This window comes from Amia ocellicauda, chromosome 4 (assembly GCF_036373705.1).
Source record: "Amia ocellicauda isolate fAmiCal2 chromosome 4, fAmiCal2.hap1, whole genome shotgun sequence".
Taxonomy (NCBI): Eukaryota; Metazoa; Chordata; class Actinopteri; order Amiiformes; family Amiidae; genus Amia; species Amia ocellicauda.
The window spans coordinates 23,969,029-23,994,409 of record NC_089853.1 but is presented as its reverse complement, the minus strand read 5'-3'; the positions used below and the strand labels follow the sequence as shown (position 1 = coordinate 23,994,409).

The following is a 25,381-nucleotide window of genomic DNA, read 5'->3' as shown; positions in this document are numbered from 1 at the left end:
GGGACATCCGCTCATTTTCACAGCTGTTTTAAACAGCCTTTAAAATTAGAATTTCCATGTGTATGTCTGTATATCCAGATACATCAGTGACATTTCAATGGACATTTCACCTAAATTGCTTCTCTACTTGTTTCTCTCCCCTGCCAACCTCCACAAAATTTGCCCATTGTTAATGATAAATAGAAAAATGTATAAAATTGAAATTGATAATTACAAATGGCTCTTTCTATGGATGTTCAAAACTGAAGCCAGGAGAAAATGTCCTACTAATCAAGTATACCATCAGATTATTATTATTTCTCTGAGAAATTTAATGCATCATGTATCTAATTAATCTTTTCACTTTAAAACCAGGATGAGAAACAACACTGTTGGTCTCAACTGCAACGATACACCATTTCAGAGATGCATCAGCAGTGTGATTGCCACCTCGCAAGGAGATCATGGTTGAGATCTGAATGTCACAGCAGCAGTCTCCGAAAGAAGGACAGGCAGTCTCAGCTTTGTGTGTCTGTGCGTCTCTCCTGGAGGGAGTTTTCAATGGGATGTCTTGTGGTTTTCATAGTGACCTGAAAAGCCATGGCTTTGACACCCCACCCCGTGTTTTATTATTGATTTCATTCAGTTCTGAAAACAGCCTTAGATTATTCTGATCACAAGCACCCTGTCAAGGTTTTGGCTTGTTTCTTAAGTTTCTTGTTTCAGCAAAAAAACAAATGGCACTGATGACGTTTCACGGCAGTCTCTCTGTGCCGTGAGGTCTGACTGCTAATCATCGAGGTGCTGCTCCTCCCAGGTGGACGTGGGGATGGCACTGTAGGGGTCCATGATGACTTTGGCACAGCGGATGATCATGGCAATCAGGAAGAGACAGAGGAAAACGATGCATGCTAAAGTTAATCCTTTGTCCACGTCGACAAAGGCAGGCTCTGGCGTGGTGTCCTCCATCGCTTTTGTCTGTCGTCATTGATCTCATCAGCCTCTGCTACCATCCTGAATGTTTATCTGAGAGGGAAATGCAATGCAGATGTCAGATGTGCAAATACAGTGTTCATTAAAAGACGCTAAATAAAAAAGCTTGAGCCACTCTCATTTCTCTGTTCAACAAGCAGGCTTAACGGAAATCTGTTTGTGGACCGGAAAGAACTGAAAACAATTGCTTTGGATGTTTATGTGCACCGCAGTTATCCATCCTGATCTGCCCCCTCGCTTTTCTCGCCTTTGCAGAATATTCTGTGGAGATTACCTTAATTTGGTCGGACAGAATCTAATCTGAGGGGAATCGGCCAGTCAGTACGTATATTTTCAAGCAACATGCTCCGTTTTGTGTCGTCTATTTTTGAAATCTGGGTAGCCTGTTTGCACTTCGCTGACAGATCGTGTGACTCAAAATCTATTAAATATTATCCGAAATCCTGATCGATCGACATGTAAACTGCACCGATGGGCCACCTATTTCATCCGAGTCTCGCTCAGCACTGAATCTTTTGCAGCACCTAATATTGATGGTGTTCTAAGGCCATTCATAGAAAATGCTGCATGTGCTTGTTGCTTTCCAGGAGGTCTCCAGGGTGATACAATGTGCTAATAAATCCAGTTGTGCGGTCTCCCAAAGGAGGATAGGCAGTCGGATAGAAAACATTTCCCTCTGACTGTTACATCTGACACATCTGATACAGATTAAAGGTCATAGTTAACAATCGGTTATAACGTGCCAATGAAAAAGAAACACTCTTGGCAGCCTGAAATGATGTTTCATGATCGTGGTCCCTGGGAAAGAACTGGGGAAATTGAGAATATGAAAGTAACAAATGCATGGGCTTCACTGTAGGAGCATCGTTTCTCTGATGCAGCACTGTCATGGTGCACAATGGTTTTCGCGTTTTGTACACGAACACTAATAATACATACTTTGTGTAGTCAGCGGCTTTCACGCGACACAATACATATTCACCGTGGTAGTGTTACAGCTAAGCCAGAGTGTGTTAGTGTGGATGACCTGTTTCAAGTCTGATGTGGGTGAGAATGGTGGAGCAAGTGCTGCACTTGCTTTGTTGAAACGACAGGATGCCCTACGACCATGAGCATGAATCTATACTGCTCCCTTCATCGATTCCAGGCGATTAGAAAAAATAACAAAAGGAACACATGAAGGTCATTTAGGTTCAGCAAAACCATTATTAAAAGAACGGATCAATGGTTATAGAGGACTGTGTATTGATGACAGTATACTGATGTAGGCTTGCTTTTAACCTCCCAGTTAAAATCCCTGCTTAAGCAGTATTACGTTTTATTAATTTAAGACTGTTCTTCCATAATTCCTTATCTCTTTTCTCAACAAATTCATCTCTTCCATTTTTATGCAAGTCATACTGACTTTGCAGATAATCAATTAATTTCCTTCTTATATTTATAGCAGGCTAAGGTCAGCCAATATTACTCCCTCCTGAAACTTTAAATGCATCAATCACCTTTACTGTGAGTGCATGGAATGGAAACTGTTCCTTGTAAATTCTAGATTAATAGCAAATCCTTAAAACTCTAATTACAACCTTGGAGATGATCTTTGGCCATGTGAACCATTAAAAAACAATTGAATCAAACCATCCCACTTCCAAAACTGAAAAAAAAACAAGTAAAGGATCTTTTATTGCATAAGTATTACAAAACAAAGCCTTTTTTCTGCAATTGGACACATGATCTGACTTGAACCATTGTCTGTATATCCATTTATACACTCACCTAAAGGATTATTAGGAACACCATACTAATACTGTGTTTGACCCCCTTTCGCCTTCAGAACTGCCTTAATTCTACGTGGCATTGATTCAACAAGGTGCTGAAAGCATTCTTTAGAAATGTTGGCCCATATTGATAGGATAGCATCTTGCAGTTGATGGAGATTTGTGGGATGCACATCCAGGGCACGAAGCTCCCGATCCACCACAACCCATAGATGCTCTATTGGGTTGAGATCTGGTGACTGTGGGGGCCAGTTTAGTACAGTGAACTCATTGTCATGTTCAAGAAACCAATTTGAAATGATTCAACCTTTGTGACATGGTGCATTATCCTGCTGGAAGTAGCCATCAGACGATGGGTACATGGTGGTCATAAAGGGATGGACATGGTCAGAAACAATGCTCAGGTAGGCCGTGGCATTTAAACGATGCCCAATTGGCACTAAGGGGCCTAAAGTGTGCCAAGAAAACATCCCCCACACCATTACACCACCACCACCAGCCTGCACAGTGGTAACAAGGCATGATGGATCCATGTTCTCATTCTGTTTACGCCAAATTCTGACTCTACCATCTGAATGTCTCAACAGAAATCGAGACTCATCAGACCAGGCAACATTTTTCCAGTCTTCAACTGTCCAATTTTGGTGAGCTTGTGCAAATTGTAGCCTCTTTTTCCTATTTGTAGTGGAGATGAGTGGTACCCGGTGGGGTCTTCTGCTGTTGTAGCCCATCCGCCTCAAGGTTGTACGTGTAGTGGCTTCACAAATGCTTTGCTGCATACCTCGGTTGTAACGAGTGGTTATTTCAGTCAAAGTTGCTCTTCTATCAGCTTGAATCAGTCGGCCCATTCTCCTCTGACCTCTAGCATCAACAAGGCATTTTCGCCCACAGGACTGCCGCATACTGGATGTTTTTCCCTTTTCACACCATTCTTTGTAAACCCTAGAAATGGTTGTGCTTGAAAATCCCAGTAACTGAGCAGATTGTGAAATACTCAGACCGGCCCGTCTGGCACCAACAAACCATGCCACGCTCAAAATTGCTTAAATCACCTTTCTTTCCCATTCAACATTCAGTTTGGAGTTCAGGAGATTGTCTTGACCAGGACCACACCCCTAAATGCATTGAAGCAACTGCCATGTGATTGGTTGGTTAGATAATTGCATTAATGAGAAATTGAACAGGTGTTCCTAATAATCCTTTAGGTGAGTGTATATAGAAAAGCACTGCTGTAGAGGCCAGAGCAATACAAATAAGAGATTGTGGACCATATTAATACAAAACTTTCTGTGATTATTAAATGCTTTTTTCAATCATCAAGTTCCCTCAGCGAAACTTTAAATGTTTTACGTTAAAGCAATTTCTGTACAGTCAAGGGTGTGTTAATGCCTTTTCTGTTGCTTTCTGGTACCATTGAAATAATGAAATGTCAGCTTTTCATTTATTCTAGTTTCACAGTGCCCACTGTTAGTGTCATCTGCTTTATGTTCTAACTGTGCTGCTGGCTGACAGATTGCTTCAGTTAACCTTCATCTTAATCGAATTACACTATTATAGGACGAGAGAAAGGAAGGAAAAATCTAATTTTAAGTCAAGGCAATGAACTCTGTCACATGATTACATCACCCACAGGACTTGCATTTTATGAACTCAAATAAGATTAACCACTTTACCAAAGCCAAGGGCTAATCCCTTTCAATTCAGATTCTTACACAATCTGCACAGTGACATCTGTGAGTAAACTCCAAGGGCTGAAAATACTGTGATATTGAATTCCTATAGACAATGAAGCCTCCTTCCTTGATTTTTTATACAGATATACCACCTCTTCTAGGAGGTTTTTTTGTTAAACAAAAAAAAAACCTTCACAAGGAAATAAAAATGCACTTCCATTCACCTTACTAGGCCTCATCAGTCAAGAATCCCATAAAGCAATCTTGAACATCTCCAAATTACATTAAATGATGTATAGTGGTGCCAAGTGCCAGATGGATACCATCTCTGCAATGCCACGGCTGCTCTCTCTCTAATAATTACTGGCTCAGGTGACCTGTAAATACAGCCAGCAAGCTGGTACATCTCCATACATTATAAATGGCTTTTAATCTACTTTCTCTATTATTTGCATAATAGAAGCATAATACTACAGGAAGGGGGACAGGCAATAGCTTCACAGTCTGTATTTCTTTTCATCCTTGAAAACCTTCGCTAGAACATCTTTCTGTTTAGGAATCCCTTTAGCACTTATTTTATATAATTTTGGTTAAAATAAAAAATGTTATTTGCTGCAAATATGTTTTCATCCTTGGACTAACAAAACATTATGTAAGGCTGGGATAGCATTAATCTTTGCTGCCTTCCATGTCAACACCTCAGATCGAAATGTGAATGAATAGTCATTCGTTTCTTTCAAGATATCCCTTTTGCCGTGGCAGGGGAAATTGTTTTGAATTTAAACAATTCACCCGGGGCTCTCATTCCAGCTCATTCTTCCCACAGGGGAAGGCCTGACCTTTCTCTTAGCCGTGATTTAATTTTTCAGCCCTGGTAATGTACCGTCAGGATGCTATCATTTTTACATGAATTCCTCTGTTTTGTATTTCCCTACGATTAATCAGGAAAATCTTTGAAAAGTATTTGCATATTCCTTTCAATGCCTGTGACAGGGATGACAGGGCACTCGGAGGTGGAAATAGAAATGAGTGATAGAGTGAATAAAAGGTTTGTTATTTGCTCACAATATGTCAGGAGGCAATGTCCCACTGCCAGATGGAAATATTCCAGTTCCAGCTGATCGTGTTTAAAATCATCATAATAATTGAAGTTATTAAATGCAGTTTTCTTTTTCTTTTTAGCTGAACCATTATGAAAAGAAGAAACCTATGGTTGCATTTGTCAGTTCCATGCTGATAAGGAAAATATCAAACACATATGCCTTTAGGGGTTTCCCAGTGCAGAATTGCTTCATAAATGTCTTCAGATGAAGGAAGGTCATCTGAACATTCATTCATTTTGTTAACTGGCTCAAACTGATGATGGCAACAGCCCTGGAAATCATCTAATACCAACTGTGTAATGTAAATCCTAATATATGGTCATCATGATGAATATTACAGCACATATTACTATGATTTACAATACTTTTTCTCATTTGACTCATTGAATATTTACTCCCATTGTTTTGGTAAGCAGTATGCTGCATGCTCCATTACTTAACATATCATATACTGATTGATTTTCACCTGACACCCTCTGCTTGCAGCCCCAGTTCTCCTTGTTTTTAGTTTTTTTTACAAATGTTGCCACTCTGCTCTCCACTGGCACAGTAAACTGCCGTTGTCATTTTCCACTACGTTGGTGATAACAGTTGAGTGTGTGTGGTTTGCTGGCTGGGGTGGATTAAAATGGCTTTCAGATCCTTTGATGCGTTGAAAGGTGTGTCAGCTTCTTTCAATTGTTCATTTTTGTAAACTGGCCTCACTAACAATGACATGGCTGCAAATCTGGCAAGTTTCTTTACAGTGTCCATGCAAAGAAGATGTCTCGAATAAACGTCACTTTATTGGAGAAAGCTAATTCATGAAATTTCAAGAAAAATCTAATATTCATGAGTTTATAAGGAATAAGCAATTTTTGCCATCGCTGTTCCTACCTGACTGGCTCCCTGCGGCTATAAAATAGGCAAGTGGAGGACTTTCTGTTGTTGGGAAGGCAGGAGGTGAGTTTGGGAGACCAGTTAGAGTGTATTGTCTGCGAGTAACAGAGAGGGATTGCATTTGAATAACGTGACTTTAATTATGAATACGACTATGCATTACACATCACAGACTTTGTATGGTAGCTGTTTGTCTTATTATTAGTTGTATGTGTAGAGAGGGACCCACTCTCTACTTTACTTAGGCTCGAGAGGAGCTAAGGTTTATGTTTTTGTATGTCTTTTTTGGTTTGGCGCACTGCAAAATAAAACGCTTATTTCCAGTGCTACTCCAGACCTACCCCCAACATTGTCACAATATATATATTGTTCTTGTTAATAGATTATTTTAGTATGCTATAAAGTGTGAAAGCACTGTACAAATTAGCTATAGCGAACCATTCCACAAGCTCAGTACCTTAGAAGCACTGTCAGTAACTCCAAAACAGATAAAGATTGATTCTGTCAAAAAAGCAAGTTAAATAATGCACCTACCCTAATGCAAACAAGTGTGAAAAGGCCCCTCTCATGCTTTGCTTCATAGTTTAAGGAAATCTGTACTGTACTGTGTCAGCATTTTGGGATTACCTTACATAGATCACACTAATAAGCAATTTTCATCCCCAATCCAGTCCTATCTTTGTTGTGCTGTTGGCCCTGTACTGAGCAGTAATTATTGCACTTTCAAGCACTCCAGCAATGGTAACCTTGGTAACGCCATTAGCAATTTAATGGAAAATTAGAGCTGACTCTGTCAACCAAAGACTGAAAAAGGATAGCTTTTATCTTTGAATCAACTTGATATTGAGCAAAAGTAACATTTAAGTCTGTGTATGAAGTATTAAATACTGTATCTGCCTAGATAATGCCAGACCAAATAATCAAAGCACTAATTATAATGAAACCAATATATAAAGGACAGATTAAAGGACAGATTTTCCTGGTCTTAAACTAAAAGTAATGTATATCTCCAATGGTGGCAGAAACCATGGTTGAATGGCCTGTGAATTGTTCTCATGTGGGAATGAAATCAAGACTTAATTGAATTAATTGAACACTTCAACTAATATATATATAATTATTTCAATGTGTTAGAATGTCATACTTTTTAAATAAATGAATTGACTTGGGTATATAAGGGGAAACATAAAAATGTAAAGCTTATATAAAAACATAAAAGTTGTCTTTGGGTTGAAAGTTACTATTAAATTACTTTACTACAAACTATTTCCTTGAAACCTTTTAGATCACTAAAAAGTTAACATGAAAAGGTCAAATGAATTGCATCAGACACTCTGGGGCTATGACAAACTTTGTTTCATTAACGTAATCTGATCTCCACATACTGTTTTTATTATTTAGCTAGAGCTTAATGGCCTTTCTGTATACTACTCAATGATAAATCCAAAGCAATTTAAAGATACATTAACAGAAACTGGCATATGGGAGACTGTGGCTAATTTATGATGTACTTATTTTAAGGATGATTTAAAACTAGTCCATTAAACGTTGCTTATCCAAAAAAATAAAAAAAGTATTTCTTCAGACTAGAATCAATGGGTTCTTAGAAAATTCTCATTCATAATCATTTACTGATTTATTCTCTTAATTTGATAACCTTTGATTAACCTTAAATAGAAAACAAACAAACAAATGGAAGAATAGTATTAAGGATGGAATGCAGTGATTTATGATAATTATCCTTACATGGCGATCTAATTAAAATGATGGATACTCTTTATATTGAACTGATTCCACTAAAACCGCCTGCCAGGACATATGGTAGCTCATCTGTAAGTAAATGCAAATGAATTATGGGGCTTAACGCAGGATTCTTGGCAAGGCCCTTTGCAACAGAGAGTGGTGCTAGAACTCTGTGTATTCTACTGTAAAGCCAACCGTAGTGTGGCCGAGACTCTCTAACCCACCCTCTCCGGCTGGGCACCAGCTTGTCAGGAGAGATGAATGGTTTCCCGAATGTAACCATTTAAGCAATAATATGTGACACAGCAGGTATTCCCTGCTCAATTATTGACCACGGTGATTAAGTGTCCCAATATAAAGGGCACTTAGGAAAAGCCAATTATCTGGCAGGAGATCGACTCTCAGTGTTGAGTTAGTCTGCGTGGAACAAGGCTGCAGTTACAATAGGTTTTTAAGGCTATCAAGTATAGTATGAACTGTACTTTGAGAAAAGCATCCCAATCTATTGGTTAGAACAAGATTTGAACAAAAACATCTAGCAAAAAAGTGCATCACAAGTTATATAATAAATATATATACATGTTTATGGTAAGTCTATTTGGTAAATGGGGCATTTGTCATTCATGTGCCTGAACTATTCATTAGAGTATTATTTCTGAATGCCAGTCTTCTGTCATCATAAACAGTCCAGATTTTGAGAGTTTAAGAGTTTGAAAAATAAATGAAGAAATAATAACCTATATTAGCCTAACACACACAAATACCCCAGACAAAGTACTCTATATTACATTCTGGTTTCAGTAGGCATAAATTATATATTGCTACACAAATGGAAACCTACTGTAAGCTATGACATTTAACTTCCATTTTATTGGACCGGGGTATATTATATTTGAGTGGCAGTTTCTTTCAATGATAACCTTACTGCTGGCAAGAACAGTCAAACCAAACAGAGTTGTTATCTTAACTTTTTTGATTGAAGTATGGATGTACAGTTAAAATACAAAGTAGCCAGCTAAAGAGAGATTTCCTGCAGCATAAGAAGTGGCTCTCCGGGTGACAAACAGACCAATATTTTCTGCAGAAACCAAACTGTGTCTCTCATTCTCTCTTTTATGTTTGGATGCTGCAAGGTAAACTGAGACAGTAGAGCAAATACCCAGAGAGACGTTGTTACAGTGCAGAAGGGAACTGGCTTGTGTCTGGAGCCTGTTAACACTCCAGAGAGCACTAACATCAATTAAAAAAACACGGCCCTGCTGGAGCAGAAAACAAATTAAAGTGAGCTGCTGACCCAGCATGATTTTTTCTTTTTTCTTTTTTTGGGTGCGAAAACAAGCTCAGAGACCATAAATCCAACCGCTGCCCTGCCAAGACAACTCCTAATTATACCTCTGAGTTTCAGCTTTTCCCACTTCGGCACAAAAGTATGCCGCTCTTTCAGATGTTTTCACTGAACTTGCCTGCTTTGCCTGGATTTGTCTGGTGTTCGATTAACTATCTTCTTCACACAAGCTTTCTAGCCTGGAAATAAACTCCAGGGTAGTTTGTTACCATGTACATGATAATTAATGAGGTAATTAGTCGTTAATGATTTCCTAAATGCAGATGTAAACCATGTAAATGTGTCCACTTGTGAAATGGAAGGCTTTTGCGATCCAGCTGTCCAGATCCAGATGTCCAGCTGTAGTGGAAAGTATTCACCACCTTGATTTGAAAACATTAAACTGTACTTGTTTTCAGTCATATCAGAATTAGTTCAATACTGCTTCAGGGAAAACTGCTGATTGGGTTTATTTGAGTTTTATGGAATGGCAGTTAAAAGTTTACAGTTTACAATATATATTCATATATAGGCTCTTGTGAAAGAAAGGCTGCTAATAGCATTTATGGTTTCAGATATTGTTAGAAGAAATCCAGTAAACGCAACTAGTTTTGCATGAACGTTTACGTCTTAAATATGCTTAGTACCACAGTATTGGCAATATGCATTTCTAATGAGTATTCTGTGTGAGAGTGTACTCTTTATAATCCATAAATAATGTTTAAAATCACAGACAAATATAAATTGATTTTATTCCAGTGTAGCAGAAAAAAGTCTGAGGTTGTTGCTAGATTCTAATTGCCAAGTGTATTATAGTTTGTACTGACTGACAAGTCTTCAGTACCAGAATGCAGTTATTGTTTGCACCGTGAGTTCCTGGTCAAATCTGCAGTCTAAAGATTAAAGATATTAAAAGATACCAAACAAGAGGAGCTGAAATGGAATATGTTTTATAATTTCTTTCAGGGAAAATCTTTCTTTTAAACCAGCCATTAAGTGTCCCTAATTCAAGAAAGCTGTAACCTACCTCATGTCATTGAACTGCTAATTTCATTTTTTATTGATTTAATGAGTGCCACAAACACAATCATTTCTCATCTCTAGACAGCTGCTGTTGGGTGTTTTTTTGCACACCTTTGAAATCCATGGTGCAGAGCCTCACTAGTGCGCTGTCATTTGTAGCCTCTGCAGTGATTTTGAGAAAACTGTGAAGCATGAAATCAGCTCCTGCCAGAAAAATGTACTTGCCTGAGTGATAGATTTATCGAATGAAAGGACGGAGACCATTTCTGATAAGTCTTTGAATGAATAACTGCCGTGAAGAAGTAAACAAAACAAAAAAACAATAAATAAACTTATCGTTGCATGCATTGAGGCGTTATCTAATGTGAAAAATGAGGAGGGTTTGCTGAGATCAGTGCCCAGATTAGTCAATATGACTCACACTGTGGCAGCAGTAAAGAACTGCAGTGTGAGTTTGCAACAGTTTCAAGTCTAGCAGGCTCTGTGATGTGGACTACTAGAATCTGGGACATTCTGGGTCTAGATTTGAGCAGCTCAATGTATCCAAGAAATCATCTGGGGTTACAAAGCTAAAGCAATAACAGCCTTGACACAGCACCAAAGGGGACCTTGATTTAAAGGGGGTAATTGCAGAGGCCAAACTCTCCAATATTGCAGGAGGGAACAGAAAGACTATTCACCGGAGGTGCTCTTGCCGTGAAAGGAAGGGCATGAATACATGCCTTTGTCAGCAATATTTAAAGTTCCCCTTAGGCCTCGTATAACCTGTTATATAAGGTGTGTCAAGGTTAACTGTGCCCTTAAAGATATTATTTAAATAAACTTCCAATTTACAGATTTGCTGCACATAAAAAAAAATAGATATGCCACTGGTGAATATGTGGATAATAGTAATAATAATAATAATAATAGGAAGTAGAAGAAGAAGAAGAATTATTGCAAAATATTTGCTCTTTAATGTCCCCACTTGATTGTTGTACTGCCAGGAAATGCTCTGCTTCCCTTCAAACTCAATCCTGACATGGTTACCTTGCCTAAATCAGGACTGCCATGCTTCGCTTAGCCATGTATGGATGAATGCCCAGTGGAGGCTAAGTTGACCACTAAATTAATTTCTTGTGTGACCTGAGCCAAGCTTCTCACGATATCACAATGTCAAATTAACTGTTCCTGCTGTTGTAAGTTTTTCCAACAAGAAGAGTCGCAACCTTAGCAGCTAATAATAGTGAAGTGAAGTCATATTTGAATTTACTACTACCTTCTGGGGGTATTTGTGCAGCAGCCTATTTTTTGTTGTTGTACATTTGCAAAGTAACCAGTTTTCAAGTTAAACAATGCTTGTGCTGTCACACATAGCATTTTTTAGTTGCAATTTTTCATCTAGTCAAACATCAGTTTGAACGCAGAAGGGAGATTTTTTTATTCTTTCTGAACTGCCGTTGATCAAGTATTCACATGAAGAAGAAAAATGGCAATTAACTACTGTACTTATTTGTTGTTACAGCAGGAGCGAAATCATGACGAGATGCCAAAGTCTCATTCCTTTTATGAAACCACCACAAAGGACGAAATAAGAGCAAGCTTTTTGAGAAATTAGCGTCAATACATTCTTGGCATGGGATGAGCTACAGCTGTCTTTAAAAGGATCATTTAATGAATCGTGGTCTTGTACTTTTCAAACAGTAACTACTTTATTGAAAAAATAATGAATTACTGCATATAAATCACGTCAAAGAGACAGTGAGTGTTACAGAGAAAACACTCTTTAACCTCGTCTCATTTCATAGGTTCATTTTCCACTTGAGAGTCCTGGCCAAGAAAAACTTTAATTTCCAAAGCAAACCAAAAACCAACATGATGCGAGAAAAATGCAGAATTACATGCTTACTAAATTAATGGTGAATTAAACTTGGCTGAAAATGAGTTGAAGTGAGCTAAGTAAGATTTATTGTAGCTGTCTTCCATATGGGGCAGAGGGTTGATTTAGGAATGGTTGTCAATATTGTTGCCCTCAAGGCTTGCACCATTTCGCAGTACAAGCTAAGTTTAGGGTATCAGTAACAGAATCACTTCTCGCTCTGTTAGAAATACACAGGCAGTACAGGATAAATGCTATTACTAAATTTAGTCGTATGCTCTGGGACAGCCTGATTCCCAGAAAGAGAAATGAGAAACTGTGCAACTAGTAAAACCATTCTGCCTTCCTTAGCCAATGCATTCAGATTAAATCTCTCCTTAATTTACTTTATTCACCTGCCTTCAAAAGCATGAACTATTTTACAAGGTGTTTACTCTTCCAACTTTGTATTAAACTCCACTTTAACATCTTTAATCTACTCTCAAAGACTTTAAAGAACAAAACTGTCTACTGAATCTAAACAATTGCTGGTGTAACTGGTCCCTGAATAAAATGTATGCTTTTGTAAACTGAGGGCTGGCATACAGAGAATATTTCAGCCGTACTGGTGAAAATGCAATAATGTAGTAGAGAGAAGACAGAGGTGCTACCCTGTGCTAACAGTGGCTCTGCACAATTGCGGTTTCGAAAAAAAGCTTGGTGCAAAGGAGCAGAGTAAAATGTTGATGCACTTTGTTTAAACCAGATTGAGACCCTGAATTAAAAGAATCAACATAGAAATGGTCCACATAAGGATTCTGTATCAATAAATGGTACTTAAACAGCTGCTTTACTAGTTCTAAACTTCTGAAGGACTGCAGCAACACATCAGAAGAAATCAAACTCCAACACAAGCAAGCTGTGTGAGCTGAAAATGCTAATGCAACACAAGTCTTTTTTTTTTTTTTTAATCTTTCAGGTATATTCTTATTTGCCCTTTTTGAGTTTCCATCACAAGACAGTCACATCATAATATTTGTACATATATATTTACAAATCCTAATAAGCTAAAGCAAAAGGCTTTTAAAAGAAACAGTGCACATCATAGGACTGACAACAAACATTTAAAAGGCTTTAATCCTACAAAGGCATAGAAAATGCAAAATATAACCAACCTATTGTTATATTAATTCCATACGAGAGCAGCAGGTATCCCTGATTCCCTGCAACACAAAACCGAAGGAAGAGGTACCTGGTTACAGCCAGTCTGACTTGCATCCCTCTTTTTCCACACTTTCAAAAACAAGAAAAGAAAAAAGACAGGGAAAAAAAAAAGTAATTTAGTTCTGTTGCTAGGTGGGAGAAAGACAGAACAACACCGTGCCTTCCTGTCTCCCCATTCTGCTCTGTAGAAACTAATACTGTTCCCAAGGTAAGCTTCAGACAAGGAGCAGAGCCTAGTGCTGCAGTACCACAAAGCCACTTACTGCATTGCCTTCGTGGAGCAGCCAGGGAAAGTGGGATCTCCTCTAAGCCCCATATCAAGGTGTCAGGAGGAGGGTTGCATTCAGCAGAGCTCAGCTCCCTTCCTGGTGGTTTGCAGCTCCTGGCGTGTGCTGCGTGCTCTCACTCTCTCCGCTCGCCTGTGTGCAGCTGCAGTGCTATCCGCCCGCCTGCCTGCTCAACCTATGCATGATCTCCTACGGTGTCAGCTATCTGCCACGCTTCCCTTAATGCAATAAAATAGGGGGCAGAATTTCCAAGTTCAGTGAGACATCATTAAAGGGCTTCTCTCTGGTCTGTGACTTACTGTCCAAGACAAAATACAGTAGATGGTGGAAGGGGAGGGGGGGAAGCCTGTCTCAGCCTTGCAGTGGCTGCTGGACTGATACAACAGGGCAGGGAGCATAAGTTTGTCTTGGGATTCACCTTTTCAGTGCAGGATCCTGACATGCCATGCACGTTCTGCAGCATCTGCATTTCCACAGGACCTGAGCAGCAGCTGCAGGACCGTGTCTCAAAGACTGCAACATGCATGGTCCCCCTTAAGAAAAAATAAAGTATCTCATGTACACAGTACACAGGTGAATGATGATATTGTGTAATGTAAAGAAAATAATAAGAGTGCACCAGCACCACACACCACATATGGTTCATATATAAAACAAAATACGGCATGCAATCAAGTTATCTAAAAGATTTAAGATGATGTTTAATTTAAAACATAATCATAACATTAGCAAACAAACCAACAATTAGTTATTGTGCTCACTTATTGTAAAATGATGATTATTATGAAAAGCAAATCTAAACGGTCTGACCATGACACACATCAGACAGCTAAGGAAATAAATGAAGGTCTTTAAACCTTAACTTTAACAAAGGGGATGTTCTTTCTGATACAAATGGTCTCAATCCATTAACAAGACTCTGAATACTTTCCAGATAATTAAAATGATAAGGAGTGAATGGTTTGGTTTGACAAAAGAATTTCTTCAATAGAGCACCACCCCATTATCGATGTCAAATTCTATCTAAAGGATAATTAACCACAATCCTTGCTGGTTTTTTTGCTAGTCAAAATGATTTGTGCTTTAGTGACCACTACCGTGAAAGAGTTTCACAATTCAACGTGGTGCATTCCAATAGAAAGAAACCTTGAAAGGTGACTGAATATGACTTTCTTGCAAGTGTCATAAACTTTCATGTCACCTGAAACAGAAGCAAGAAATCCACAAAATCCACAGTGCTACAAATTAGTCATACGACAATCCTCACACTAACTCCAGCCTGTACCTAAGTTGTGACTCTAACCCCAAAACTCAGGTTAGACATAGTGTTAGGTTAAGGGTGAAGGCTAGTTTTAGGGTTAGGGTTATAGTTAATCACCCATCTCTCTTTGTTTTTCTAGAACTCAAACTCAGAGCTGTAAAAAAACAAATAAAAGGAACAATAAAGGCAGAAATTATGGGAACTGTGCTCAGGTCTATTAAGCATCATGGTTACTGCGCTTTATACTGATCCTTAACAGCAGAGATTGCTATGGAACTTGAATTCCTCATTGTATATATCCCATCGGGGTTTCATTTGTTCTTGTCATAGTAACAATTGATTGGCTCTCCACTTCGACTCACGCTGGATCAATCTTCCCTCTGCTGGAGAGCCCTTCATGTCCAAGTGTTCTGCCTCTAATGTCCCCATATTGTCTCTACTAATCAAATGCATTATTACTCAATTCAGACATCTTGTGTTTTACTTTTTCGTATTTGGTCAGTGTACATGATACATTTTTGGCATCATACCCATGAAATTAAAATGAATACTGAAAGTATAAAACTGAACAAAAACAATATTTATACTAATTCTCAAATGAGTATATTAAGATACTTAAATGGAGATAAAGGTGAGAATTTCTGTAAAGCATTAATCAAACCATAACTTTCAAGGAAGGACATATTTTATAAAAAAAAAAAAGTGGCATAAATAAATGTTCTTGCATTATTTTGGGCAATAAATTACCTTAATAAATTAAAGAAATTACATGTTGATGACAAGCTCTTTGACTCGTGGCATTGCATAGATCTCCTACTCTAATTTTAATCACAATGGTGATGATTGTGTACGAGACATTTTCTTTGTGGGATTGTGAATGTTCACCACCAGGCATAGTTTGAAGAAAAGACAAAGCATAGCAAAGACAGACTGCTGAGTTATTGCAAGGACTGACTCATGCTCATTATAAAACTAAGTTGTTGCCCAAACATATAGAAAATTGATTGAGTTAAGACCTATATAAAATATACCACTTATGTTTTGGCCACAGCAAATAAAGTCTTGTGAAATGGTCCCGATGCAAATAGCTGCAAAGTTGTTATGTCTGCAGTTTGAATGAGGTGCATACAATTATTTAAAGTGCATTCTGAATGTAACAATTTATAGCTTCAAGAATTTTGATTGGTAATAAACTAGTGTGTGTAGGTGATGCCTTTTTTCTAGAAGTCTTTATTTTCCGTAATTGTATTGGACCATAAGTTATATAGTACAAATCTCCCTTCTTGTGGAAAAGGCAGTGAATAGTGAGCCGACTCTACTCTTGACTGACATAAATGGAAAAATAATTGTATTACAATTTGAGAGACAAATAAGAGTAACACTTTGATATTGTGTAATACCAGCTTCAATGCTCATCTGCAGGTAATTATGTTCAGAAAGCACTAATATGGGCAGTGACTAGGATATACACTCACCTAAAGGATTATTAGGAACACCATACTAATACTGTGTTTGACCCCCTTTCGCCTTCAGAACTGCCTTAATTCTACGTGGCATTGATTCAACAAGCTGCTGAAAGCATTCTTTAGAAATGTTGGCCCATATTGATAGGATAGCATCTTGCAGTTGATGGAGATTTGTGGGAGTCACATCCAGGGCACGAAGCTCCCGTTCCACCACATCCCAAAGATGCTCTATTGGGTTGAGATCTGGTGACTGTGGGGGCCAGTTTAGTACAGTGAACTCATTGTCATGTTCAAGAAACCAATTTGAAATGATTCAACCTTTGTGACATGGTGCATTATCCTGCTGGAAGTAGCCATCAGAGGATGGGTACATGGTGGTCATAAAGGGATGGACATGGTCAGAAACAATGCTCAGGTAGGCCGTGGCATTTAAACGATGCCCAATTGGCACTAAGGGGCCTAAAGTGTGCCAAGAAAACATCCCCCACACCATTACACCACCACCACCAGCCTGCACAGTGGTAACAAGGCATGATGGATCCATGTTCTCATTCTGTTTACGCCAAATTCTGACTCTACCATCTGAATGTCTCAACAGAAATCGAGACTCATCAGACCAGGCAACATTTTTCCAGTCTTCAACTGTCCAATTTTGGTGAGCTTGTGCAAATTGTAGCCTCTTTTTCCTATGTGTAGTGGAGATGAGTGGTACCCGGTGGGGTCTTCTGCTGTTGTAGCCCATCCGCCTCAAGGTTGTACGTGTTGTGGCTTCACAAATGCTTTGCTGCATACCTCAGTTGTAACGAGTGGTTATTTCAGTCAAAGTTGCTCTTCTATCAGCTTGAATCAGTCGGCCCATTCTCCTCTGACCTCTAGCATCAACAAGGCATTTTCGCCCACAGGACTGCCGCATACTGGATGTTTTTCCCTTTTCACACCATTCTTTGTAAACCCTAGAAATGGTTGTGTGTGAAAATCCCAGTAACTGAGCAGATTGTGAAATACTCAGACCGGCCCGTCTGACACCAACAACCATGCCACGCTCAAAATTGCTTAAATCACCTTTCTTTCCCATTCAGACATTCAGTTTGGAGTTCAGGAGATTGTCTTGACCAGGACCACACCCATAAATGCATTGAAGCAACTGCCATGTGATTTGGTTGGTTAGATAATTGCATTAATGAGAAATTGAACAGGTGTTCCTAATAATCCTTTAGGTGAGTGTATATCCTAATCCATATATATGATTACCTGCCTTAGATTTATATGATCAATAATTTACTGGAAAATATGATGTACTGAATATTGTGAATGTTAATAATTTAACTCTGAGAGGAAAACATGAATATATTTTGCAGTGGTAATGGGAAAATTCACATCGATTTCTACCCCCAATACACCTTGAACTTGGAATCTTGCCAAAAAGCTGCAGATATCATTAATCTATTCTAGAATCTAGAATCATCAAATCTGTATCACTATTGTGTTTGACACTGTAAATACATGTGTTGTTTTGCTGAGCAAGACACGGTGGCTTGAAAGAGCTTTTCAGGGCATAAGGTTCATTCAGACCCTGTTAATTGAGTTGTTATTTTGCTGATGAGAAGCAGATGGAATTCCATAGGCAATTTATTCGTCGGTGACTAGCCACTAAAACGGTTAATGTGTTTCATTTTCTTTTTTCTTGCATAAACAATTATACAGTATATTATCAGATCAACTCCAGCTTGAAAAAAAAAATAGTTTTCTTAAAAGTCAGATCAAATGTGAATGATAAAAAGTCAATATGTACAGTGGACATTGAAATGTAAACATAAAACAGAATTTGTGATACAAAGTACATGCAAAGCTTTCTCCTTGTGAGTTTTAATCTGGGTCTGATGTGAAAAAACAAACATTCAGTTCCAGTTGGCTACAGCTGGTCTGTGGATTGGAAATATGGAGTATGTTCTGAACTAATGGGGTGTATAATGTAAAAGTAGTTGCGAATCACTGCCATAAGTCATTCAAGCAAGCTCAGTAAAACTGTTAATAAGATGCATTATTACACACAATCCCACAGCCTAGAAGATTAAATGCATTTGGTTCACCTTGCTCAATTTTCATTGTTATAAATCAAATCACTGAATACCAATAATAGTAAGCTTATTAACCAACAGAACCCCATGGAAATTAAAACTAATTCTGTGAGGAAACACAATGGTGCTGTTAAAATCACGGCTGTAACTGAAATGTCAATGCTTTCAAATAAAACAAACAGAAGTGGCCTTGCATGTAGGACTAATAAGATGAGGAGTGTTGTTTTTTTCTTCCCAGAAGGCACATGTGCTTTTCTAACACCTGGCAAGCTCTTTGTTGTACTAAGAATGCCCTGTGCTGCCTCTTGGAGTTTGAACTCTGTGTTTTTAAACTATTCTACTGTGATTGTGTTTAAATTTACAGTACCCAACCCAGTAGAGTAAGTAGAATAATATTTTATGGGACAGTAAAACTTTAATACGACTGCATTTTGACTTCTCCGTTTATCTGCACCATCTGCTGGAAATACTGTAGATTGACAGAGTTATGTGAAAGTCTAAGTAATTAAGACAGCTTTTTAAAGTCCCCTAGTGCTTTTTCAAAAATAATGCCTTAAGAATTAAGAAAGAGAGAAGGGGAGGGGGGAGAGAGAGAGAGAGAGAGAGAGAGAGAGAATGTGGGCCTATACACAAGTTGATTAAGTCTATTAATTTGGCTGTCAGGTCCTGTAGTTATGAAATCAAATTAACCTAAATGTATTTCTATATAACTGCAATTTAGAAAATGCTTTGAGAAAAATAATAAAAAATAAAACAAAGCAAAGGCTATCTGTATGCTATGGTTACATCTGAGATAAACAAATGTAACTACTTTTTAATTTTTCCTTTTGGTTATGGACCTTCTTCCATGCTTATTCACGATCGACTGTAAGATCTCAAAGTCAGCACCGGAAAAAAACAAAACGCCTTGTATAGTTAGGTTACACATAAAGGTTACATAAACAACTACTTATATAGCATATAAACATTCCTCTAGAGAACAGAGGATGTGAATATGGTTTAGATGCATTTCCTAATCTTGAATTCAGTTACATGCTTTATTTTAACTGCATGAATCCAGTCTTAATGGACTAATATAGTTACAAATTGGAAGAATCAAAACTAAATTACTGTTAACTTGAGAAGCCTAAATTGAATTCTAATAAGTGAATAATTGTAATTGTCATGTAAAAATTAAGAAAGCATTCCCAGTGGACTTTTTAAAAAGTGAAATGAATCCCTGACATTGAGACTTGACTGGTGTCCTTGATATTCCTACTACATTATACATATTACACTTAAGGTGTTATGCAGAGATTTTCTATTTCCATGCGTTTTATTTTCAAAGTTGCATGAAAAGCCAACTTTCTCATTCATGCATTCAAACAATAAAAGTATTATAACAAGCTACCATTACCCCTAATTTAAACCTAAGCTCTTTTCATAGTAGGCTACTGTACACCAATAGAAACATGCTCATTGTTTTAAACATTTACAAAATATTGGTCTAGCCTACCCTACATAGCAATTGTAGCATTTTATGTATGTGTGACATTTATACATTTGTATTGCTTAACCTATAAATAAATAAAAGGAACCTTGTAATTTAGGGAAGGAAGGTCCTAGCATACATCATAGTGTCAAACATATCTAATGCTCCATCCAGACACTGACAACTTAAGATGCTACAATTGTAGTAGCATCCACCAAAACACACTGAACGAGGAAGAAAAGGCAAACAAGTTCAACGGAGCTTATCTGAACAAAATAAATATGAATTATGTAAAAAGCATTTGTCTGGAAATTGCTAATATACAATGATATGGATGCATTAAAAAAAAAAATCTGTTGCTTTTAATGTTTCTTCAAAACTGTTAAGACTGTAATGTATTATTGATGCTCCACATAATTCGTATTCAGACCTGTCCCACAAGTTTCTCTTATCTAGTACATTCATATTATGCCTTAAAATCAGATAACCACTTTTACAGACCACAGTATTAGTATTTTCATTTATTTATCATATAACCAAATATGGTGTGTGCTTCAAATACATTATGTTATTGCACCACCAACCCCTAATATATTGTTTTCCATCTGAATAATTAGTTAAAAATACCAATATGGTCCGACTGCTTTATTGACTTAGATATGAAATCAAATCTAAAAATCAGCCTAAATACACAATGCAGTTGCTTATTTGATCTCTGCTACTATCGCGTCCACTTCTTTATCATGAGATTGTCCTGAAATACATGTATTAAAATACAAAAATAAAAATACAATACTGTGCACTGCTGCTAGCTCTCCCGTTGAACTTGTAGGTATTTGTATCTATGCTAAACTTTGTCTATTAATTAATGCAGGGGAAGTCTCGCGGTGTTACCTTTCAGACATCTTGCATTTTTTTACCCCGAAAGAGAGAGATTTCTGTTACAAACACTGGCTGTGGACGCTGAAGTTGAACTGCTCCTTGTAATTGTCTGGCTTGTGTAGTAAGCTTTTCCTCGCCCGCCACGATTTGCACATGAAGTGCTAAAGCGGCCGCATTGTGCTTGCGTGCAAACCCCGAGCTCAGCGTGTATTTCCCAGGGCAGCCTGTATTGTGCGTCATTTTCTTTTCTTCATTTGTATTTTTCCCAGCGAGGCAAACATGGCAACACCCGCTGCCGTGAATCCATCTGGTAAGTACCTCTGCACTGGGGTGTATTTGTGGCTTTGCAGTCCTTTGTAGCCGACAGCACCGGACAGTCCTCTTGTAATTGTATTTGAATGCAAACAAAAGAAAGTCCGCGTTTATTCTCACGTCAGTCACTCGCAGCATCCCCCCCTTCCCCCCGGGAGCCAACACTCACACTTACCGTTTTGCCAAATAACTAGGATTGTATCCATGTATTTCCATAGCTCTCTTCGGCAGAAATACGTCGCCAAACTTTGCGGACGGGCTTTATTCGCAAATCTGTGCGGCATTTTGCGAGGTTTTGTTTATGCAAATGTGAGCGGTTTTCTGAATACATTACTGAGTGGGACGTGCTTTGATTTCCCAGATTCCTGTCTTAATATACAGAGCAATTTATGCGTAAAGGTAATACTTAACTCTGTGGATGTATTCGTTATTGCAATTCCGGGTGTAACGTTATGTGTTTTGAATATTGCTGTGCATTTTATTGCTTGTTGCTTCTACTGCCTGTTGATTCTCAAGGAAATCCCCCAAATATTATAAAGCCAGGAGCTCACTTTAGCATTCAGAGAAAGGGGACATAACGGTTTTAAACCTTTGCTGAGGCCACATATATGTTGTCATTTTTTTCTTATGAATGTGTGTACTTGTTTGTGTGTGTGTGTATATGTGTATATAATACACACACACACACACACAAATACACTGTGTGGTGTTACTGTCTATAGGCAGTATGCCCAGTAGCATGCTGTTGAATATTATATAGCTTGTGATTGTGAAGAAACTGCTAACATGGTGTCCATGGACTATTTTTATTTTTCCTATATAAGATTTAAACTTTTTATTTTAATATTGAGGCAGTAAGTACCAGAACTAAGTTTGTGAGCATGGTTGATCAAGGAGTATTACATTTTTAAATGGCTTTCTTAAGTTGCACTCTTTAATGCTAAAAGTGCAATTTAAAGGGATATTGAATGTTCAAACACAATTGTCTTCATGGTAAAACAAAAATGCTGTTATGCTAAATATTGTTTTCTCTCTTATTACCAGTTTAAATGATTTTGGTCTCAAACTCACATATTTAAGATGTTCATCCTTAAAACATTAATCATAAATTATATAGACTTAACATTGCTTAACAAAGAATGCTTGAAAAAGAAGACTATTTCAAATGTATTTTGCTATTCATGTATTTACACTTTCCTTCTTATGCTTATAAAACGTAAACAAGGGCCTTACCATAAATCTTAAATATACATATATCTTGAGAGTGGCTGCAATTCATACAGATTTCATATTAACATCTGGAGCAGTGCTATGACGAACTTTTAAAGCACACTATTTAATTTTAGAACTTGTTTCATGTTTTGAATGTAGATGACATATAAGACGTTCCTTGTTAGAGATGTCTGGGCTAGCACTAAAGCACCGCTCTTGCATACAGAGATGTATGAAGTGGTTAGGAATTCAAGTCAAATTGTGCAGAAGCTTCTAGTACTGTCAGGAGCTTAGTGCTGAAGGACACCTTGGTAAAATTTTGCTCTCTCTTAAGGCCTTTTTGACTTTGCATACTAAGTAGGATAAACCTTAGATGTGCTCTTAAACACATTAAACATGTATGGGATTAATAAGTCACAATCAGCTATTGAGCTATGTGGACAATTATTATAAACTAGGCCTATATATATATACACTCACCTAAAGGATTATTAGGAACACCATACTAATACTGTGTTTGACCCCTTTCGCCTTCAGAACTGCCTTAATTCTACGTGGCATTGATTCAACAAGGTGCTGAAAGCATTCTTTAGAAATGTTGGCCCATATTGATAGGATAGCATCTTGCAGTTGATGGAGATTTGTGGGATGCACATCCAGGGCACGAAGCTCCCGTTCCACCACATCCCAAAGATGCTCTATTGGGTTGAGATCTGGTGACTGTGGGGGCCAGTTTAGTACAGTGAACTCATTGTCATGTTCAAGAAACCAATTTGAAATGATTCGACCTTTGTGACATGGTGCATTATCCTGCTGGAAGTAGCCATCAGAGGATGGGTACATGGTGGTCATAAAGGGATGGACATGGTCAGAAACAATGCTCAGGTAGGCCGTGGCATTTAAACGATGCCCAATTGGCACTAAGGGGCCTAAAGTGTGCCAAGAAAACATCCCCCACACCATTACACCACCACCACCAGCCTGCACAGTGGTAACAAGGCATGATGGATCCATGTTCTCATTCTGTTTACGCCAAATTCTGACTCTATCATCTGAATGTCTCAACAGAAATCGAGACTCATCAGACCAGGCAACATTTTTCCAGTCTTCAACTGTCCAATTTTGGTGAGCTTGTGCAAATTGTAGCCTCTTTTTCCTATGTGTAGTGGAGATGAGTGGTACCCGGTGGGGTCTTCTGCTGTTGTAGCCCATCCGCCTCAAGGTTGTACGTGTTGTGGCTTCAAAAATGCTTTGCTGCATACCTCGGTTGTAACGAGTGGTTATTTCAGTCAAAGTTGCTCTTCTATCAGCTTGAATCAGTCGGCCCATTCTCCTCTGACCTCTAGCATCAACAAGGCATTTTCGCCCACAGGACTGCCGCATACTGCATGTTTTTCCCTTTTCACACCATTCTTTGTAAACCCTAGAAATGGTTGTGCGTGAAAATCCCAGTAACTGAGCAGATTGTGAAATACTCAGAGCGGCCCGTCTGGCACCAACAACCATGCCACGCTCAAAATTGCTTAAATCACCTTTCTTTCCCATTCAGACATTCAGTTTGGAGTTCAGGAGATTGTCTTGACCAGGACCACACCCCTAAATGCATTGAAGCAACTGCCATGTGATTGGTTGGTTAGATAATTGCATTAATGAGAAATTGAACAGGTGTTCCTAATAATCCTTTAGGTGAGTGTATGTATATAGTGTGTGTGTGTATAAAATATATAATATGTATGTGTAATTAAGTGCATCATTGAAAATGTGAGTTAAAATTATCAGTATTCATTTTAAAGTTTGAATATTGTTAAAGGTTGTTCCATGTACTGATTGATTCCACACAATTGCATCTCATACAGTTTTATATGGTTTGGCTGTCATTAAGAACTCCTACTGCAGGACCAAACAGTTTTATTTTTGAATAGTCATGATATTGAAACATGTTCCTAGCAGATGCTTTAGCTCCTAATGAAACACACTTTTGTTTTCTTCAGTATATAAAACAATAAGATAGCCCTGACATACAAGAAATTTCAAATCACTAGCATTGCTTTACGTTTTTCTGTTGCTGTCAACCATTTGATATATTTACTGATTTTGAACATATATCTAATGTAATGTTTTTATATCTAACATTCGTATTTTAGTGTCATGATTGTCAAGGGTAATGTATTCCCAACCGACTACTGTGCTTAAATTAAGATTTTGTTTAATTAAGCCTTTATGTCATGGTTCAGTAATACATTTTAGATGGCTTCACATAATCACAAGACTTTGTATTTTGTGACAATTGAACAAATCCCCAAGGCATTGTGTTGTGGTCACTTTTTGCTTCGCCATAGTAAAGACTTTGAAATCGCTTTATTGAGACTGAGATTAAACAACTGGATTTCACCTTCAATCAGACCACAACATAATATCAACAGACATGAGCTGGAATGTGTGGCCTTCTGAGCGCCCTAATGAATAGAAGGAATTTGAGCATCTGATTCTCCACTCTCCTTGTTTGAATATACTGTAAGGGCAGAGGGTACAGTTGCAGATTACTCCTGTACACAGTGAAGTTATGCCAGTGAAAGTGTTGATTTGGGAATATTGGAACAAATTATGCTGGCACTAACTGAACTGCAGTGAAATAGAGCAGCCCCCACCACCACCTCTCCTCTGATTCAAATATGTGTCCACAATCTGCTTTGAAGCTATTAGTCAAATAATGAAAGCAGAGCAGAGGTTACATTACTCATTAATCAGAGATATTTCTCTTCTATGTAAAAAGGCTTTGCTCGCTATCCACCAGTAATTGTCCTGCAAATAAAATGATTATTATGCAAGGCAGGTAGGAGGCTCTGATTCATGGCGCACAGT

General features: G+C 38.1%; 1 protein-coding gene and 1 long non-coding RNA gene across 3 annotated transcripts in view; one reads left to right on the top strand and one right to left on the bottom strand.

The window, feature by feature from the left end:
* Positions 1-988: 988 nt before the first annotated feature.
* Positions 989-21,078, bottom strand: LOC136748069 (uncharacterized). The gene is made up of 5 exons (XR_010816559.1): positions 21,008-21,078; positions 14,256-14,370; positions 13,814-14,055; positions 13,502-13,619; positions 989-1,005 (listed from the first exon to the last, which is right to left on the bottom strand). It is a non-coding gene; the product is annotated as an uncharacterized LOC136748069 (long non-coding RNA).
* arnt2 (aryl-hydrocarbon receptor nuclear translocator 2) overlaps positions 21,045-25,381 on the top strand; it is a 45,310-nt gene continuing 40,973 nt past the window's right edge. For both annotated transcript variants that reach the window (XM_066701517.1, XM_066701516.1), the window contains exon 1: positions 21,045-21,305. In XM_066701517.1, coding sequence (XP_066557614.1) covers positions 21,275-21,305 — 31 coding nt within the window. In that variant the 5' untranslated portion in view covers positions 21,045-21,274. The remainder of the gene's footprint in view (positions 21,306-25,381) is intronic.